Below are 17,989 nucleotides of genomic sequence, written 5' to 3' on the forward strand. Positions count from 1 at the left end.
CCATTTGTATTTCTGAGTGCTGAGCTATTTGTAATTGCTATAGACTGCTCTTTCTTGAAGCTGGATTGAACCCTCACATCTCACTGTTCCATGTGGACATGCAGATATGGGTTGTCTGTTTTCAACCTCCTGTACTAGAACATATCTTACTACTGTCTCATATCCTGAGTCTGAATCTCACTTTTCTAATCATAGCTGGTTACTCAAGGATCCAAAAATGAAGCTGCGAACAACTTACAAGGGCTTCACTAAAGCAGTGAATTGGTATTTTGATCAGCTGATTCCCAAGATAGCACAATTCCAGGTAAAGCCCTATCCCGGGACTCCACAGGTAAGGGAAGTGATTGCTGGGCTTTGGCTGGGTGTGATGGTACACACTGAAGTCCCAGCCTCTGGCAGTGGAGAACTAGGATCCAGGCCAGCTTGAGCTATATCATGTAGAGATCTTGTCTCAAAGATTTTTTTTTTTTTTAAATCTGGTTTTAATTGCTCTGTTTTTGTTTTTGTTTTTGCCCTTCTTCTTCAACTGCTCAACTCAGATCTGCTCTTTTATAGTAGGATACCGGGAGGGATGCTCTGTGTATATTAGCTTTCACTTGACTGTAGTTACTTGCTCTCTGCATTACCAGAAGTTAAGATTAATGATTAGTCTCAGAACTCTCACAGACAGCTACATGTCAGTACCTTACAAACAGTGCTTTAGAGGAGCCCCTAGGCCAGGAATTTTCTAGAAATTGTGGTTTCTAAAACAATTGGGGAGCATAAAAAAGACTACAACCAGATGGCCCCTAACTTATAGTAAGTAGTTCAACTGAGAAGTTCTTGGCCTGATAATGTATGAATCCTTTCAGTGGAAACTGAAGTGATTTTTTTTTATTACATTTTATGTGTGCATGCACGCACACACACATAAACACACACACACACACACACACACACACACACACACACACAGCCTGCACCGTAGAGGTCAGAGGGCAACTTGCAGGCGTCTGTTCTCTCTTTCCACCATGAAAGTCCCAGGAATTGAACTTAGGTTGTCAGGCTTGGCAGTAAGTGCCATTACCCACTAAACCATCTCACCAGCCCCAGTCTGACTTTTGAATTTTGGTCTTTTATCTTTTCTGGAGAAAACAATAGATGATGTGGTGTCCTTCTGCAGTGTTAGGCAGTGACATCTCCTGGTCAGCCAACCATCCCAAGGGGAGCAAACTGTGCTCTAGTGAATTGTGTTGCTTAGCTGTAATTCTCAGTGCTCAGTGCATTTTGGACCAAATAGTATTTTCAACTATGATGACTTTATTTGGGACAAAACTCCATGTTAGGTTGAAGAACATCTCTACTAGGTAGGAAATGAGTAGAGAGTAAGAAGTATTTGATAACATCTGTTAAGTATCAAGCTTCACACTAGGAAAACAATATTCACCCAATTTATTTTAACTTCACAGTAATAATTTGAGGAAATGATCATAGATTGAATGGAGACAATGCCAACGTCTGCATATGACTAAAGAGGACTTCACATGATACGAAATTTTTTTTTTTTTGTCTTTTTGAGACAGGGTCTCTCTGTAGCCCCAGCTGTCCTGGAACTCACTATGTAGACAAGGCTGGCCTTGAACTCACAAAGATCTGCCTGCCTCTGCCTCCCGAGTGCTGGGATTAAAAGTGTGCACCACCACGCCTGGCCCCATGATATGAATTTGTTAGGAACAAATCAATGATGTTAGACTCAAGGAAGCCATTAAAACTCCTGAGTGCTCAAACAAACACAAGCCAGTGTACATGTGGGAGACAGGAGAGATGGTCCTTTGAAGGAATGTAATGCCCTAACCACAAGTAAATGAAGTAAAATTAAAAATTCAGTTTCTCAGGCACACCTCTTTTGCAGTGTTCAGTAATCACAAGTGGTTGATTGCCCTGTGAGCAGCCCTTCCTGAGAGGTGACTAAAGTGGGAAGGATGATTATGGATGTTTGAGGTCTCATGCACTAATGTGTACATTAAATTATGGTAGAAATTGGGCTAAATTATCTAAAGAATGCTATTAAGGGATGTATTTTGAGAACATCTGACTTCTCAGACCTACCACTGATAAGTGAGAAATGAGCAGAACTGTAGTTCAATTTGGGGTTGAGCTTAGGTGGGTGCTGTGTTTGTGTGTGCCCAGTACTCAGATGATCCAGCCTTTTCCCTCCAGTAGTCTCACTCTCAAATTCTCATCTCCTTGACCCTCAGTATAAAAAGGGAGGCCCTATCATTGCCATGCAAGTCGAGAATGAATATGGCTCATATCATATGGATAGAAAATATATGTCATATGTAAAAACGGTAAGTGCTCCCTTAACTTTTCTTTGCGTTTACATACCTCTTTTCTCATTTTACTAGTTGGTGAAGTAAATATGTCCTGAGTATCTACAGCTTGCCTGGACTTGAGATATGGAGATGAATAGCTTTATTTTTTATTTTGAGTTACATTCTAGAGAGTGGACTGGAAACGATCCACATAACTCTAGTAGAAGGCAGATACCCATGATAAGATAGCTTTATTTTCTGTGAATATCAACACTTTCTTTTAGCTGATCTTTGTTTAATACATATGTTTCCTTCCTTTTATTTCCAATTTTTCTGTATTTACCTACTTAGGGTACTTACAAGTAGCATGTAATTTATATAACCAGGTTTTTTTTTTCTTTTAATTGGTTGAGCCTGGAGTGATAGAGGTAGGAGGATCAGCGGTTCAGGGTCACCCTTAGCTAAATAGTGAGTTTGAGATCAGCCTAGACAACATGAGACTCTGTTTCAAAATACCACTGTCTTGGTTTCTTTTCCTGTTGCTGTGATAAAATGCTCTGACAAAGCAATTTAAGGGAGAAAAAATTTATTTTGGCTCACAGTTCAAGGCAGAGTCCATCATGTGGGGAGGTCATGGCAGCAGGAGCCTGAAGCAGTCACTCATATTTCATCTACTACCAGGAAGCAGAGAGGGGGGAACGTTTGCTAGTGCTCAGCTTGCTTTCTCCATTTTGTACAGTTCTAGATCCTCTGCCCAACAATTAAGATGGATTGTCCCACATCAATTAATGTAATCAAGATAATCCCCCATATGCCCAGAGGCCCATCTCCCAGTTAATTGAGATCTGTCAGGTTAATAGTTAACACTGACCATCAGAACAACCAAAGAAAAGCATCAAAAAGAAAAATGTTTCTGTTACTCGTTATAAAAGTTCTTGTTTTGAGCCTGGTCTACATAGTGAGTTCCAGGACAGCTGAGACCCTGTCTCAAAAAGACCAAAAAAAAAAAAAGTTCTTGTTTTGTAAATGAGGATTTGTTCAGTCTTTGCTCATACATTTGCATTTAGATCTATTGTATTCTTATTTTCTGTTTGTCCTACTTGCTCTCTCCTCCTTCAGCTCTGAGGATGACCTTGAGTTTCTGATCCTCCGGCTTTCACCTCCTAGGGATTATATTTCTGTACCACCACAACTCAGTTTATTTTTTCACTTTGTCTTTTTTAAACAAGGTCTCCCCATAGTCCCAGCTGGCCTGGCACTTGATCTATAGACCAGGCTGTCCTCAATCACACAGTGATACACTGCCTCTGCCTCCCAAGTGCTGGAACTAAAGTGCCCTCCATGCCGGGCTCAGTTTAATTTATTGTTGGGGATCCAACCAAAAATGCATATTAGGCAAGCACCCTGCCAACAGAACTACATCTCCAGTATTCTTGTTAGTTTCTTTAAAAGTTTTTAAATTAAAATTACATTTACTTATTTATTTGTATGTATCTTTGTGTGTTGGTGCACATCCCACTACAATCATGTAGAGATCAGAGGACATCTTTTCAGAGTCACTTCTCTCCTTCCACCATGTAGGTCCCAAGGATCAAATTCAGGCCATCAGGAGATGGAGAGATGGCTCAGCAATTAAGAGCACTTGGGTTCAGTAAGCTACCCACATGGTAGCTTACAACCATCTCTAGGGGATCCAATGCCCTCTTCTGGCCTCTGCAGGCATTGCATGCACGTGCTGCACCTATATACATTCAGGCAAAACACTCATGCACATAAAATAAAAAAATAAAATAATGTAAAATAAAATAAATGTGGTCGTAGTAATAGCAATTATTGCTGGAACTGTTGTGCTGGTTCTTTCTACAAGGAAGAAAATGGCAAAGTATGGGAAGGCTGAGATGAAGTAGATGGGTGAGCTATGTAGGGAACTCAATGCCTAACTACTGTGATTTGAGGATTGAACTACAAGAAGGGGAATTATCAAATGAACCCAGATTGCAAATGTATGAACATAGGACAAAAAAGAAAATCTTGAAAGTGTTACTGTTTTGTTAGTTGATACTATGTATTTGTAATAGTGAAATTTGTACTTGTAAACATAAGCAGCTTGAACTGGCATTACCAATCTTAAAATCTGACAAATGTCTCATGTATGTAGGCCTCATATAAAACCTAGAACTTAGACTGCATAAAGTAATGGATACTTAACATCGAAGACTGTGTGTTCCTTATTACACTAGAGTGTGATGACCAGCCCCATTTTATGATTGAAAATGCCTTTCTGTATACCTTGAATCTTGCACATAATAAATGATAGGTAGGAATTGATAGGTAGAGAGCGGGCGGGAGCGAGTGGGTGGCGCGGATGGAGGAGGCACTGAGGCACAGATAGAATTCTCAGCGGGATACAGCTTTATTTCGCACGGGACACGTTTCCCTTGGGGAAGGGAAAAATGTCAGCAAAGGGAAAGATGTCAGGGAAGGGAAAGATGTCAGGGAAAGATGTCCGGGAAAGATGTCAGCCCACGGGTTGTGAGCTGGGACTTTATATATGGGGGCTTTAGGGTGTAGAAGGGGGGAATGTTTGGGGGAGAAATCAGGGAGGGGGAAGCAGGAAAAGCAGGTAGGATTAGGGTCTGGAAGTGTTTACTTTATCCCCCTTAAGATAAGAGAAAAGCTGTTATGATAAACAACTTCTAAAATCTCTGGTTATCAGGTAGAATCTGCTTATCTTATCTTTGGAGATCAGAGGAAAGGCAGGCTGCTTCTCAGCAGAGTTTGTTTCCCTTGACTTCAAAGGTCAAGGTGCTTATCAGCTAAGTTCCCTTTTTCGGGCTCCAAAGTCTGGAGGGCCCTGTGGGGGGGGGGGGGGGGGGGGAAGCTGCTGCTGTTTGGAACCCTAACAATAAACTTTTTTTAATGAAATAAAACATTTTTAAAACTGAAAATAAATAAATAAATAAATAAATAAATAAATATGAAAAACTCAGGTCATTAGGCTTAGCAGCAAGTATGTGTACCCATGAAGCCGTCTCACTAGCCCTCCCTCCAGTATTTTATTGACTGGATATTTTTATCATCCCATTTTCTCCTCCGACTAGCTTGATACACATTTTGAAAACCATTCTTTCAGTGTTTTCCATACAAATTAAAGTTTCCATCTTTGAATTATTAACATCTAAGTTACTATGTGTTCCAGTTCCAGGGGAAAGCAAAGCACTCCTGAAAGCATTTTACTTCACTTTCCCTTTTCTGACCTTACATGCTAGCATTTTCATTTGTTTTACTGTTGTATATGTTTTTGATTCACAAGACACTATTATTTTTATTAAATAGAGCTAATGGTCATATAGTTTTACTCAGATAATTTACTTTCTGTGTGTGTGGGGAGTTGGGGATGGAATCCAGTGTCTCACATGCTAGACAAGCACTGTACCATTGAGCCACACCTCTAACACGTCTTTACTTTTTATAGCTATTTTGCCCCTATAAATTCCCATTGTTAGATTTTTGGAAAATAAAAGGAAAGATAGAGGAGTAGGAGACAGACCTGCAACAGGCAAGGAATGTATCTTCCTTTATTCAAAGAAGATACAATGAGAGGTGGAGGCTGTCTGTGAGAACCAAGCATCTACACTTGGAAGGTAGAGGCAGGAGGATCTCTGTGAGATCAAAGCCAGCTTGGTCTGGTTCACATGGTGAGTTCCAGGCCAGCTGGGGCTACAGGAACACCCTGTCTCAAAAAAAAAAAAAAAAAAAAAAAATTAAAAAAAGTGTAATATGTAATAAAACCAATATCTGATCTCCTAGGGCTCTGATTCTGTTGTGCTTTTTCTTCATTGTTTCTGTAAAGTGCTGTCTTACTGTCTCATCATTTTTTATACAATATCAGATGTCATGAAAAAATAAGATCACTTGATTCTTTCAATCATTTTTCAGATGGATTCATTTTTGCTTCTGCAGGTATTTGTAATGTCTTAAAACTGAGCTTCTATCCATGAGAGCTATCCTGATTCTTGCCCACCCTTGTCTCTAGGACATTGCCTTTAAGGTCCTAATTGAAAGCCTAGTGTTCAACATGCTCCCTTCACCAGTATTGTCCTCAAACTACAGGTTCTTTCCCCAAGTATTTAAAACTGCTGACAACTTTCTTCTCAGAGGAATGTAGAGCCGAATGCCAGCCTCCCTTCCTCTCTGGGACCTGGAGCTCCAATTTCTGCTTCTATATTCAGGTTCTCCAAATAACTTTAGGAAATCTTTTATCAACCTCATAGAGCTGTAATAGAAAGGTCACAGAGTATCAAAGCAGTCCCTTGTTCATAGAATCCGTTTCTCTCCGTGTGAGCTGTTATGATCACCACCTTTCATTCTTTGCCAGAAACCGTTTAATAATTGCCAGCCATAGCATGAAAGAAAAACTTAACGATCTTTTCAAAAGAAAACATGGTTTTTCACCTTAGCCCTGCCCTGGCCCCTTACTCCTACGCAGGCAACTTCCCTATCTTGCCTAACCCCCAGGCCTCCTAGAAAAACCCCCTCTGCCCTTCTTTGGCAATCAGCCCTTAGTGGAAAATTCCACCAGAGCCTTTCTTCTTTCTTCTTTCCCCGCCTTCCACTCCCCCCGCCCTAACTCTACTATAAAAATATGCTGTGTGTACTCAATAAACGGAGCTTGATCAGAACACTGTCTTGCTTCCTTTCTTCGTGTTCCTTGTTTGTTCATTTCTTCTAGGACCCTCACTCGTTGTCCCATGGTAGAGGTGTCCCGCAGGTTGGGACATTCCTGGTGCCCAACGTGGGGCTCGAGTCCGGCTCGAGAGAAGAGTGGGGAGCTCCAGAAGGAACGTCGGTTCCCCCAACTGGCCTGCTTAGGCAACCCCCTCAGGATCGCCACGGTCGACCGCTGTGAGACAGATCGCTTTCAGGTAAGACAAACCAACGCATCACATAAAGACAAATAAGCATTCAGTTCCTGGGAGTATCAGTCCCTTGGAAGGTAGGGACCCCGGTCTCTGACAAAATCTGCCAGCCTGCTATGAGTAGGAAGAGCGGTGTAAGTTCCTCCTAAGCCATTCACCGGGGACCTACAGTTACGTCTTGGTGACCGGATCTGTCGGATGTGTGTCAGCACAAATACTGACCGGCGAAGCTCATGCAGGGGTGATATTCAAGACACATGGGCAATACTTCTAGCTCCCAGGAACAATTTGTTCAAGGGCTCAAGGAGTCTCTCAGAGCATGAGGAATTAAGGTCTCAGGAAAAGATTTAAAACAGTTTTTTATTTTCATCCATGACACCTGCCCCTGGTTCCCTGTCGAGGGAACAATAAATGCCAAGAAATGGAAAAGAGTAGGGGAAGCATTACAAGATTATTACCAAACCTTTGGGCCAGAAAAGGTCCCTGTAACTACTTTCTCCTATTGGAATTTAATTCACGATATCCTTAAAGCCCATCCCTTGGATCCAGATATTCAAGAAATTATTAAAACTAGTGAAAAGGCTCTTAAAAATAATACTCCACCAGTCACAAATGAAGCACAGGCAGTTTTTCCTCCTGGATTCTTAACACAAATACAAAACGCGGCTCTCAGAGGCTGGCGGCACCTCCCCCCAAAGGGGCCCGCCACCTCCTCTCTGGCAAAGATCCACCAGGGCCCGGATGAGTCATACGGAGGCACAGGACTCTGAGAAAGACCCCTCCCGAGAATGGAAAGGCACCTCCCCACTACCTTATTGCCCTCCACTCTCAAAAGACACAAAACGAGAAGAGAGCCTCTGTCAGGCGAGGGTATCCCTTACTCAAGATGTTTCCTCTCTCTGTAACATTCTTGAACAAAAGAGAGAACATCTACAATTGTTAAAAGAAATTTGCGCTCTCGATGCCGAATTGTCTTCCTTGTCCTTTCCCAGGCATGATAAAAATAAAAGGATGAGATCAAATAAAGTCAAAAGCCCCATTTTAACCTTCCCAGTCACCCGAAGTCAGGAGACCCAGAGAAATGAGAACCAGGAAGTGGAGCCTGAGGCCCCTGATTCCTGCCCCCATTCAGGAAATGAAAGCAAAAGTGATGACGAGAGTGAGTCCGAAGATGAGACTAAGCCTAAAACTAAGCCTAGACCCAAACAAAAGGGGTATAGCCCGTTAAAACTTAGAGACTTAAAAGAATTGAAGGCAGCTGTAGCCGATTATGGCCCCACTGCTCCCTTTACATTAACCCTCCTTGAAAATATAAGTGAGACCTGGTTGACGCCAAATGATTGGCTCTCTTTGACCCGACCCGTTTTGTCAGGAGGGGACTATGTGCTGTGGCACACAGACTTTGCAGAAAACTGTAGGGAGATGGCCCAACGTAATAAAGAAAACAAAGGCTCACGCTCCTGGACCAGAGATAAACTTTTAGGTCGCAGTCCCTATGATGATAATGAAACTCAGGCAGCTCCCCCCCCCCGGCCTCCTGGCTCAAATTCACAACGCGGCACTTACTGTCTCCCCCCTAAGGGGCCGGCTACTTCCTCCTTGGCAAAAATACGCCAGGGACCGGATGAGTCATACGCTGACTTTATCAGTCGCCTTACAAGTGCGGCTGAAAGGATAGCTGGGGAATCAGAAGAGAGTGCCTTTGTAAAACATCTGGCCTTTGAAAACGCTAACTCTGCGTGCCAAGAAGCCATTCGACCCCATAGACAGGGCTCCCTCACTGATTATATTAAACTTTGCTCGGGAATTGGGACTGCTCACACTTTGGGTCATGCTATAGGGGCAGCCTTTCAAAATATCTCACAAATAAAAGCTCATACTTGCTTTAAATGCAAACAACCTGGGCACTTCTCTAGAGAATGCCCTGTGGGACCGCGACCAGCCAATGGTCACCCTAAAACTGTATGCCCCAAATGCAAGAAAGGATTTCACTGGGCTAATGAGTGTCGCTCCAGGACAGATATTGAAGGGAAACCCCTTAGTCACCAGCAGGGAAACTTCCAGCGGGGACCCTGGGGCTATCAGGTTCACCCCCCAAAGTCAGACCGAGGGATCGACATCTTCCTTAGAGCAATCCCGGGAAGCACACAATTGGACCTCTGTGCCTCCTCCTCCACAGTACTAACACCAGACATAGGCTTCCAGCCTATTCCAACCGATGTCCATGGGCCATTCCCTTATGGACTTTCGGGGATCATTATTAGCAGAGACCATATGTTTTCTAAAGGCCTCCAAATAGCGCCAGGAATGATAGACAATGATTTTACAGGGCCAATTACCCCCTTGGCCATTTCTACAACTGGGCCAATAAAAATTAACAAAGGAGACCCAATAGCTGTGCTTGCACTGCTCCCTATGAATAAATGCAGTTGCATGGATAACATGTCTCCACACATATATTGGACACAACAGACTGATGCTAAGAGACCTATGCTTTCCCTATATTTAGAAGGCAAGCCCTTTCATGGCCTTATTGACACTGGGGCGGATGCTACAGTCATCTCGGAAAAATATTGGCCTCAAGAGTAGCCTTACACAATTTCTATAACTCATTTAAAAGGAATTGGTCAAAAGGACAATCCTAAACAAAGTTCCAAAATCCTAACCTGGAGAGATGATGAGGGAAATACAGGCCAAGTACAACCCTATATAATTTCAGGACTACCCCTCAATCTATGGGGACGTGACATTCTGTCACAAATGAAAATCTTGATGTGCAGCCCTAATGAAATAATAACGCACCAGATGTTAAAACAAGGATTCTTGCCAGGCCAAGGATTAGGCAGGAATTCACAGGGAAAACAAGACCCCATAGTGACCCATTCCCCTAAAGCCCGTCAAGGAATTGGATATCCAAATTTATAACTATGGTCATTGACCTTCCTGTGCCCCATGCAGACAAGATAAAGTGGAAAACTAATGATCCTGTATGGGTGGATCAATGGCCCTTAACGAGAGAAAAATTAACCGCTGCCACAGAGTTAGTACAGGAACAACTGGCGGCAGGACACATAGAAACAACAACCTCCCCGTGGAATACACCCATTTTTGTAATCAAAAAGAAAACAGGGAGCTGGCGACTGCTTCAGGACCTTAGAGCCATCAATCAAACTATGTATACAATGGGGGCACTTCAGCCAGGCTTGCCGTCCCCCATTGCCATTCCTTCCAATTATTTTAAGATTGTTATTGATCTCAAGGATTGTTTTTTTACCATCCCCCTTCACCCTGAAGACAGAGAACGATTTGCATTTAGTTTACCCATGGTCAATTTTCAGGGACCCATGCCACGATATCAATGGAAAGTCCTTCCTCAAGGAATGGCCAATAGTCCAACGCTATGCCAAAAATTTTTGAACTTTTTAATAAACATATAAAAACACAAAAAGTTCAACTAAAAACCTCACACCTTAAGACACTCAATGATTTCCAAAAATTCCTGGGGGATATTAACTGGCTCCGCCCCTACCTAAAACTCACCACTGCAGAACTCAAACCTTTATTTGATATACTTCAAGGAGAGTCAGATCCCTTGTCCCCACGAGAGTTAAACCCTGCTGCCCATAAGGCACTCCACATTGTAGAAGAAGCTATTCAAAAACAACATGTTACTTACATGTCATATAACAGGCCTTTCGCCCTAATAATTTGTTCTACTCCCCACACCCCTACAGGAGTGTTATGGCAAGATGATCCCTTACTGTGGGTTCATCTGTCGGCTTCTCCGACCAAAATACTGGCTCCATACCCCCACCTAATCATAAAATTGATCCAATTAGGAAGAGAAAAGAGTCTAACCTACTTTGGCAAGGACCCTGATCAACTAATACTCCCTTATACAAAAAATCAATTAAATTGGCTTATAAAAACAGATGATGATTGGGCCATGACCCTCACCTCCTTCCAAGGCAAGGTTGATAATCACTACCCCCCTCACAAACTCCTGCAGTTTGCTCAAATGCACCCCTTTTTATTCCCTCGTGTCACCTCCAATCGCCCCCTTAGAAACGCCTCTCTGGTTTTTACTGATGGATCCTCTAATGGGACCGCTGCTTATACCATTGATAGTCAAGAGTTTGCTGAAATCTCCCCCTTTAAATCGGCCCAACTTGTAGAGCTTTATGCTGTCTGTCAAGTGTTTTCTAAGCTTCCCTCATCCCCCTTCAACCTCTATACTGACAGTGCCTACGTGGCCTCTTCCATACTCTTTTTAGAAACTCTCCCATACATAAAACCAGCCACTAATGCTGCCCCTCTTTTTCACAAAACACAGCGCTTGATACATGAAAGAAAATCCCCCTTCTTTATCGGACATTTAAGAGCCCATACAGACCTGCCTGGACCACTTTCCCTTGGCAATGCCTTGACAGATAAGAACACCCGCCTTGCACTCCTAGTCCACACCAGTCCTATTTCACAAGCCCAGCAGGCTCACGCCCTCCATCATTTGAATGCCCATACCCTCCGCCTCATGTTCAAGATTACTAGGGAACAGGCACGCCAAATAGTTAAGCAATGTCCTGGGTGTGTGACCCTTTTACCCACCCCCCATCTGGGAGTCAATCCCAGAGGGATCCTGCCCAATGAGCTATGGCAGATGGATGTCACCCACCTCTCTGAATTTGGAAAACTTAAATATATTCATGTAATTATAGATACATTTAGTGGTTTTATTTATGCTACTTTACAGCCCGGAGAAACATCAAAAAATGTCATAACCCATATGCTTCAATGTTTCACTGTCTTGGGCAAACCCCATAAAATCAAAACAGACAATGGTCCTGGGTACACTTCCCAGCCTTTCAAAACCTTCTGTGCACAATTCCATATCAAGCACGTCACTGGCATTCCATACAATCCCCAAGGTCAGGGAATAGTAGAACGTGCTCACCAGACACTCAAGGCTACACTTCAGAAAATAAAAAATAGTCCTCTTCACCCCTCAAAAAGCTCCCCACGCAGGATTTTAGACCATGCCTTGTTCATCCTCAACTTTCTACAGCTAGACACCTCTGGGAATTCTGCAGCTGATCGATTCTGGCATTCAGATACAAAAAACGGCTATGCAAAGGCAATGTGGAAAGATCCCCTCACATACAAATGGCACAGGCAAGACCCAGTCTTGATCTGGGGAAGAGGATCAGTGTGCATATACTCGCAGCAACATGACGCTGCTAGATGGCTCCCAGAGGAGTGTTCCTATCAAAATAAAACCTATTGGATGGGGACACGGCTAGCCCGGCGCCCCCTTGCCACTGAGGGAAACTTGGCTGCCTCTAATTGTTATGGAAATGTAGGTACAGAAGTATGCTGGAACTACGAGGCCCCCATAGGATACACTGATGGGGGAGGAGTACAAGATAGAGTAAGAGAGGCCAAAGTTAATTCAGAAATACAAGAAAGAATAAAAAAATTATATCCTAGTCTTAATTATCACCCCCTGGCACTGCCTAAAGACCGAGGAGAATTAGAACTCGACCCTCAAACAGAAGACTTATTAGAACTTACTCATGCCCTCTTAAACCAGACTGTTCCTTCCCTTGCTGATAACTGTTGGTTATGTCAGAAAATTGGGCCCCCAGTGCCCATCGCTTTAATCATCAATGCCTCTGCCATTACAAATAACTCAGATCCTGACTTATTGCCTCTACATAATAATTGTACCCTCTTGCCCCCCTTACAAGCCCAAGCCCTGCCCGTGTTACCAGGACTTTGTATTTTTTCTTCACCGTACCCTAACAGTTCCAGAATTGATCTGGGGACCATTCCTCATACATCCTGCAGTTCAAACATCACTAACTCTAGGGACCCTCCCACTAACCATCCTCGTTCTAAAAGAGAAGCAGTCTCTGCCCTCACAATTTCAGTCCTTCTAGGTTTAGGTGCAGCAGGAACAGGAACCGGTGTGGCTTCCCTCCTGATCAGCAGCTCCAAGTTTGATGCCCTGCAAGCTGCCATTGAAGAAGATGTCTGGCGATTACAACAAGGCATAGATGACTTAGCTGTCTCCCTTTCTTCTTTGGCTGAGGTAGTCTTACAAAACCGACGTGGTCTAGACTTATTATTTTTACAACAGGGAGGTTTATGTGCAGCACTAAAAGAAGAATGCTGCTTTTATATAGACAAAACAGGGGCAGTAAGGGATAGTATGAAAATTTTAAGAGAAAGTCTAGACAAAAGAAAAAAAGAAAGAGACTCACAAACACCCTGGTATGAAAGCTGGTTCTCGGGCTCTTCTTGGCTCACTTCTCTCTTACCAGCCATAATTGGCCCCTTAATAGGATTATTACTTTTAATTTCTTTTGGACCTTGGGCCTTTAATAGGCTTACTAGACTTATTAAACAACAAATTGATTCACTACTCTCTAAGCCAATACAAATTCATTACCAACGTTTAGAAATGACAGATCCTGATGGTCCAGCTTATGATGGATCACTTAGATCCCCCCAGCAACAACTATGGACTTATAAATGGCCTTCTTAGGCCCCACTCCCTCTCACTTCCATCAAAAACAAGACTAGCATGAGGTTGGTACATTCATCTTTGCCCAACGAGCTTGACTGGCAGCCAAAGACGGGTAAGAGAGGCGACTCCCCATCTTAAGCACCTAAGACAGGAGGGCTGCCTAAGCTGCTGCCTTATCCCATGACGGGTGCCACCTGAGGCGAGATCACTTCCAACCTAAGACAGGCGCAGTCACCCGGGAACACTGCTGGCTCCATTGACTTGGGCCTTTGACGCTCTGCTCTGCCTCGCCTCCCCAAAACATACCAAGAGCATCTGAGAACAATCGTTCTCGGGAGGGGTCTTGTTCTTGTGGAACACCTGAGGCGAGATCACTTCCAACCTAAGACAGGCGCAGTCACCCGGGAACACTGCTGGCTCCATTGACTTGGGCCTTTGACGCTCTGCTCTGCCTCGCCTCCCCAAAACATACCAAGAGCATCTGAGAACAATCGTTCTCGGGAGGGGTCTTGTTCTTGTGGAAAGGGAGGAGATGCCAGAAACCGTTTAATAATTGCCAGCCATAGCATGAAAGAAAAACTTAACGATCTTTTCAAAAGAAAACATGGTTTTTCACCTTAGCCCTGCCCTGGCCCCTTACTCCTACTCAGGCAACTTCCTTATCTTGCCTAACCACATGTCTTCTTAGACAAACCCCCTCTGCCCTACTTTGGCAATCAGCCCTTAGTGGAAAATTCCACCAGAGCCTTTCTTCTTTCTTCTTTCCCCGCCTTCCACTCCCCCTGCCCTAACCCTACTATAAAAATATGCTGTGTGTACTCAATAAACGGAGCTTGATCAGAACACTGTCTTGCTTCCTTTCTTCATGTTCCTTGTTTGTTCATTTCTTCTAAGACCCTCACTCATCGTCCCACGGTAGAGGTGTCACGCGGGTCGGGACAATTCTTAAGCCTTCTTCTTTGGTTGTATTATTTAGTCATCTGCCAATAAGCCATGTTACTCACTGGTGTCAGAGTTGAAACACTGAATCATCATTGAACTTACAAGAATCAAGGCATAGTTACTCTGACTGACAGATGACAACTGCCCCCCCCCACCCCATGAGTCACTTTTTTGCCTCCCTTAGTTTTTGAAAGGATTCAATAGAAACAAACCATTTTCTGACACCAACAAAGGACTCAAGGATTAATTATAAGACTTAACTACTTTCAGGGTATTTTGATCCAAAAAAACTTAGAGCCACAGTCTCAGTGTTTTGTTGGCACATTTAGATAAGTTCCTTAAGTCTCTTCTCTCAGTCTTGAGAGTCACTCTTAGAGTTATTTGAAGTTAAATTAGGAATATTTAAGGCTCATGCTGCTGACAGTGCAACCTGTGGGCTGCCTAAGCCACAACTCATGTGCCTTTCCCAGTGACTGAAAGAAACTAGTAGTGGTGTGTGGGTTCATAGGTGCAGCCTGTGAATTTGGCTTGTGGGGTGTGGTAATTTGGTGATGGTGTATACAGAAACATTCCTCTTATGCTTTCTGGTCTGGAGAAACCCCAGAATTCTGCTTGTTAAGGGAAAACACTGTTTTAGGTGATATAAACCATCTCTCTGCCTCTTCAATGAAGTTTTGAAATTTGAATTTCCAGTTTGGATTTGAGGAGTATGACTGAGAAAGGACTTGTATTTTTGTCTTAGCTTCCTAACTTAAAAGTACTTGGATGGGGAATCACCATCCACCCTGTGTCTCAGCTTCCTTAAGGTATTTTCATTGCCATAGTTATTTCCCCCAGGAAGAAGCAATCTCGTGGGACTAGAAACAGTCCACTTCCCTTACCAAATTTCTCCTTAGGCCTTGGTGTCAAGAGGGATCACAGAGCTGCTCATGACTGCAGATGATGGTCTGGAACTGAGAAGGGGCCACTTGAAAAAGGGTACGGTTTTGGTGTTATCTCTTTCTGTCCCTGGTCAAGCTAGAACAACACAAGTCATGATGCTTTGTCTTTCCATTTCCTGGTAGTAAGAATTTCTGGTCAAAGATGAATTAGGAAGCAGGACTCAGTCCTGCTGCTACCCACCAGCTGTTATGACCAGAGCATCACTCCAGTCTCCTCTGACAAGCATCCCTGATTGGACACCAGGGAATGGGGGATTTCAGAGAAATAGCACTGTCATGGACCTAGCCCTGGAAGTTCTTGGAGCAAATTAATCCAAAGAATAAAAGCAATGGGGGTGGGGGTGGGGGAGGTGGAGGGATACTGCTCAGTAGAACACTTGCTTAGCATGTACCCATGGGTTCAAACCCAGGTGTGCAAAGAATTAATAAATAGATGCAAGAGATGAAGGTCAAGAAAAATGCTTCTTGAAATTCTCTAATATAAACAACTTTTTCAGCTCGGTTGTCCTCTACTGTCCCTGGTCTTTATGGTGGCCCTTCCCTGTTATACTTGGAGGTTTAGAACAATGTTCTAAATTAGAAGTTAGGTATGAATGAAGTCCTAGGTTTGATGACCAGAAAAACAAAATAAAAATTTGGGGTCTCAATTTCTTCATTCATCTTTCATGTACTCACTTGCATTGTGTGGTTTATTTTAACTTCCATTTTTACTTTCTAAATTATTACTATAAATGCTAAATGAAGTGATGCATTTGAAATCCATGTGTATGGTGCTTCTGTGGATGTAAGCATAGTATTCTATCTTTATTGTTTGCTCTGGCCATAGAAATGTTAAAGTGAGAATCTTTGAGGCATATGTCTAGGAGATATGGGCTGGGCTTTGCAGCCTGACTCTAAGGAGCGTCTTCTGCCGATGCCCTGTAGTGGTCATGGTAGGATCTCATGCCTTTAATCTCTCTATCCATAGTGCTGGCTACTGTCCACATGAAGAATATACAGATAGAAACATATAAGGAGCTTTCTTCACTTCGGGTAAGGATGTTTCAGAGACGGTAGATGTTTTGATTCTTGTGCATTCCTGGACCTCTTGGCTTATTTCTTGATTAAAATCTTAGCAGTTATTGGTTTAGTTAAAACTTGAATCTATGGTGCTGTTAAATGCTTACTGTAAGTTGTTTCAAATTTATAAGCTCACAACACTTGATTCATAGGCCATAGTGTTGGAATGTTACATGTTTCTAATGCATTTCTTATATTTGACCAAAAAAGAGAACATGAGAGGCAATTCTTAGAATAGGTTTCATAAAATTAACTCAATATAGGGAGAAAACTGCTTTTGAGCTCTTTCTCTGTTTCTGTGTTTGTTTTTTTATCCAAGCAAGGCTTTGAGGCTAAAACACAGCAAGGAAGGGACCTGACTTGATAGCATGTATGTGAAAGAGATGTTGGAGGTTAGTTGGCTTCCTGCTTTACTTAAATTGGATCTGTTCCCTCTACTGCCAATAGCTTTGAAAACATGGGTTTTATTCATAGAAATGATGTCACCACACTGGTTAAAAACACTGGAAAAAGTCCTGTTTTGTTTTTATCTGCTCAGGACATCATAGTTTAGGTGGCATTTTAACAAAGTGGACTACTTTCACCAAGCACAGTGTAGGAATTGCATAAAGATACATGTGATGGTTTGAATGAGAATGTCCCCCATAGGCTCCAGGTATTTTGACATTTTTTGTCCCCAGTTAGTGGTGCTGTTTTGGGAGGTCTTAGAAGGTGCGGCCATGCTGGAGGAAGCACGTCACTGGGGGTGGGCTTAGAGAGTCCTTAAGCCTTGCCAGATCTCGAGTCGCTCTTGCTTCCTGTGCCTGCTTGAGAGCTTAGCTTCCACTCCTCCTTCAGCCACCTCTGCCACCATGCCTCCTTGCCATGATGGATTCTTGCCCCTTTGGAACCGTAAACTCAAATAAACTTTTCCTTTTATAAGTTGCTTTGGTCAGTGTTTCTATCACAGCCACAGAAAAGTAACTAGTACAATACACTCAAAGAACTAAGAATGAGCTTTACATTAAAGATAATATTCATCTAATGGGCACCTCAGAACGTGAGCTTATACTACATGAAAGGGGAAGTACCAGAGAACACATTTAGTCTCAATGAGTACAGATAAATAAGAAAACATATATTGGCTCATTATATGTATGTTAATTTCTGTCAACCTAATTTATTTTTTAAAATGGAATGAATTGCCCTAGATTGCAATGAATTCCCCATTATACAGAAATGAAGGGTTGCTGCATACTGACTGAATGTTTAGAAGTGGCAATACCAACGTGAGGCGACCAGTAATATACTAGAAAACTTGAATTAAAA

The 17,989-nt window shown here is 42.8% G+C and overlaps 1 protein-coding gene across 1 annotated transcript in view; it reads left to right on the plus strand.

The window, feature by feature from the left end:
• LOC103750915 (beta-galactosidase-1-like protein 2) overlaps positions 1-17,989 on the plus strand; it is a 50,620-nt gene that overhangs the window by 12,242 nt on the left and 20,389 nt on the right. Inside the window, exons 5-8 of the mRNA XM_008854198.1 lie at positions 196-304; positions 2,238-2,330; positions 15,578-15,659; positions 16,590-16,654. Of these exons, the coding sequence (XP_008852420.1) occupies positions 196-304; positions 2,238-2,330; positions 15,578-15,659; positions 16,590-16,654 (349 nt within the window). The remainder of the gene's footprint in view (positions 1-195; positions 305-2,237; positions 2,331-15,577; positions 15,660-16,589; positions 16,655-17,989) is intronic.

This window comes from Nannospalax galili, unplaced genomic scaffold, assembly GCF_000622305.1.
Source record: "Nannospalax galili isolate Female #2095 unplaced genomic scaffold, S.galili_v1.0 scaffold66, whole genome shotgun sequence".
In the NCBI taxonomy this organism is placed as follows: Eukaryota; Metazoa; Chordata; class Mammalia; order Rodentia; family Spalacidae; genus Nannospalax; species Nannospalax galili.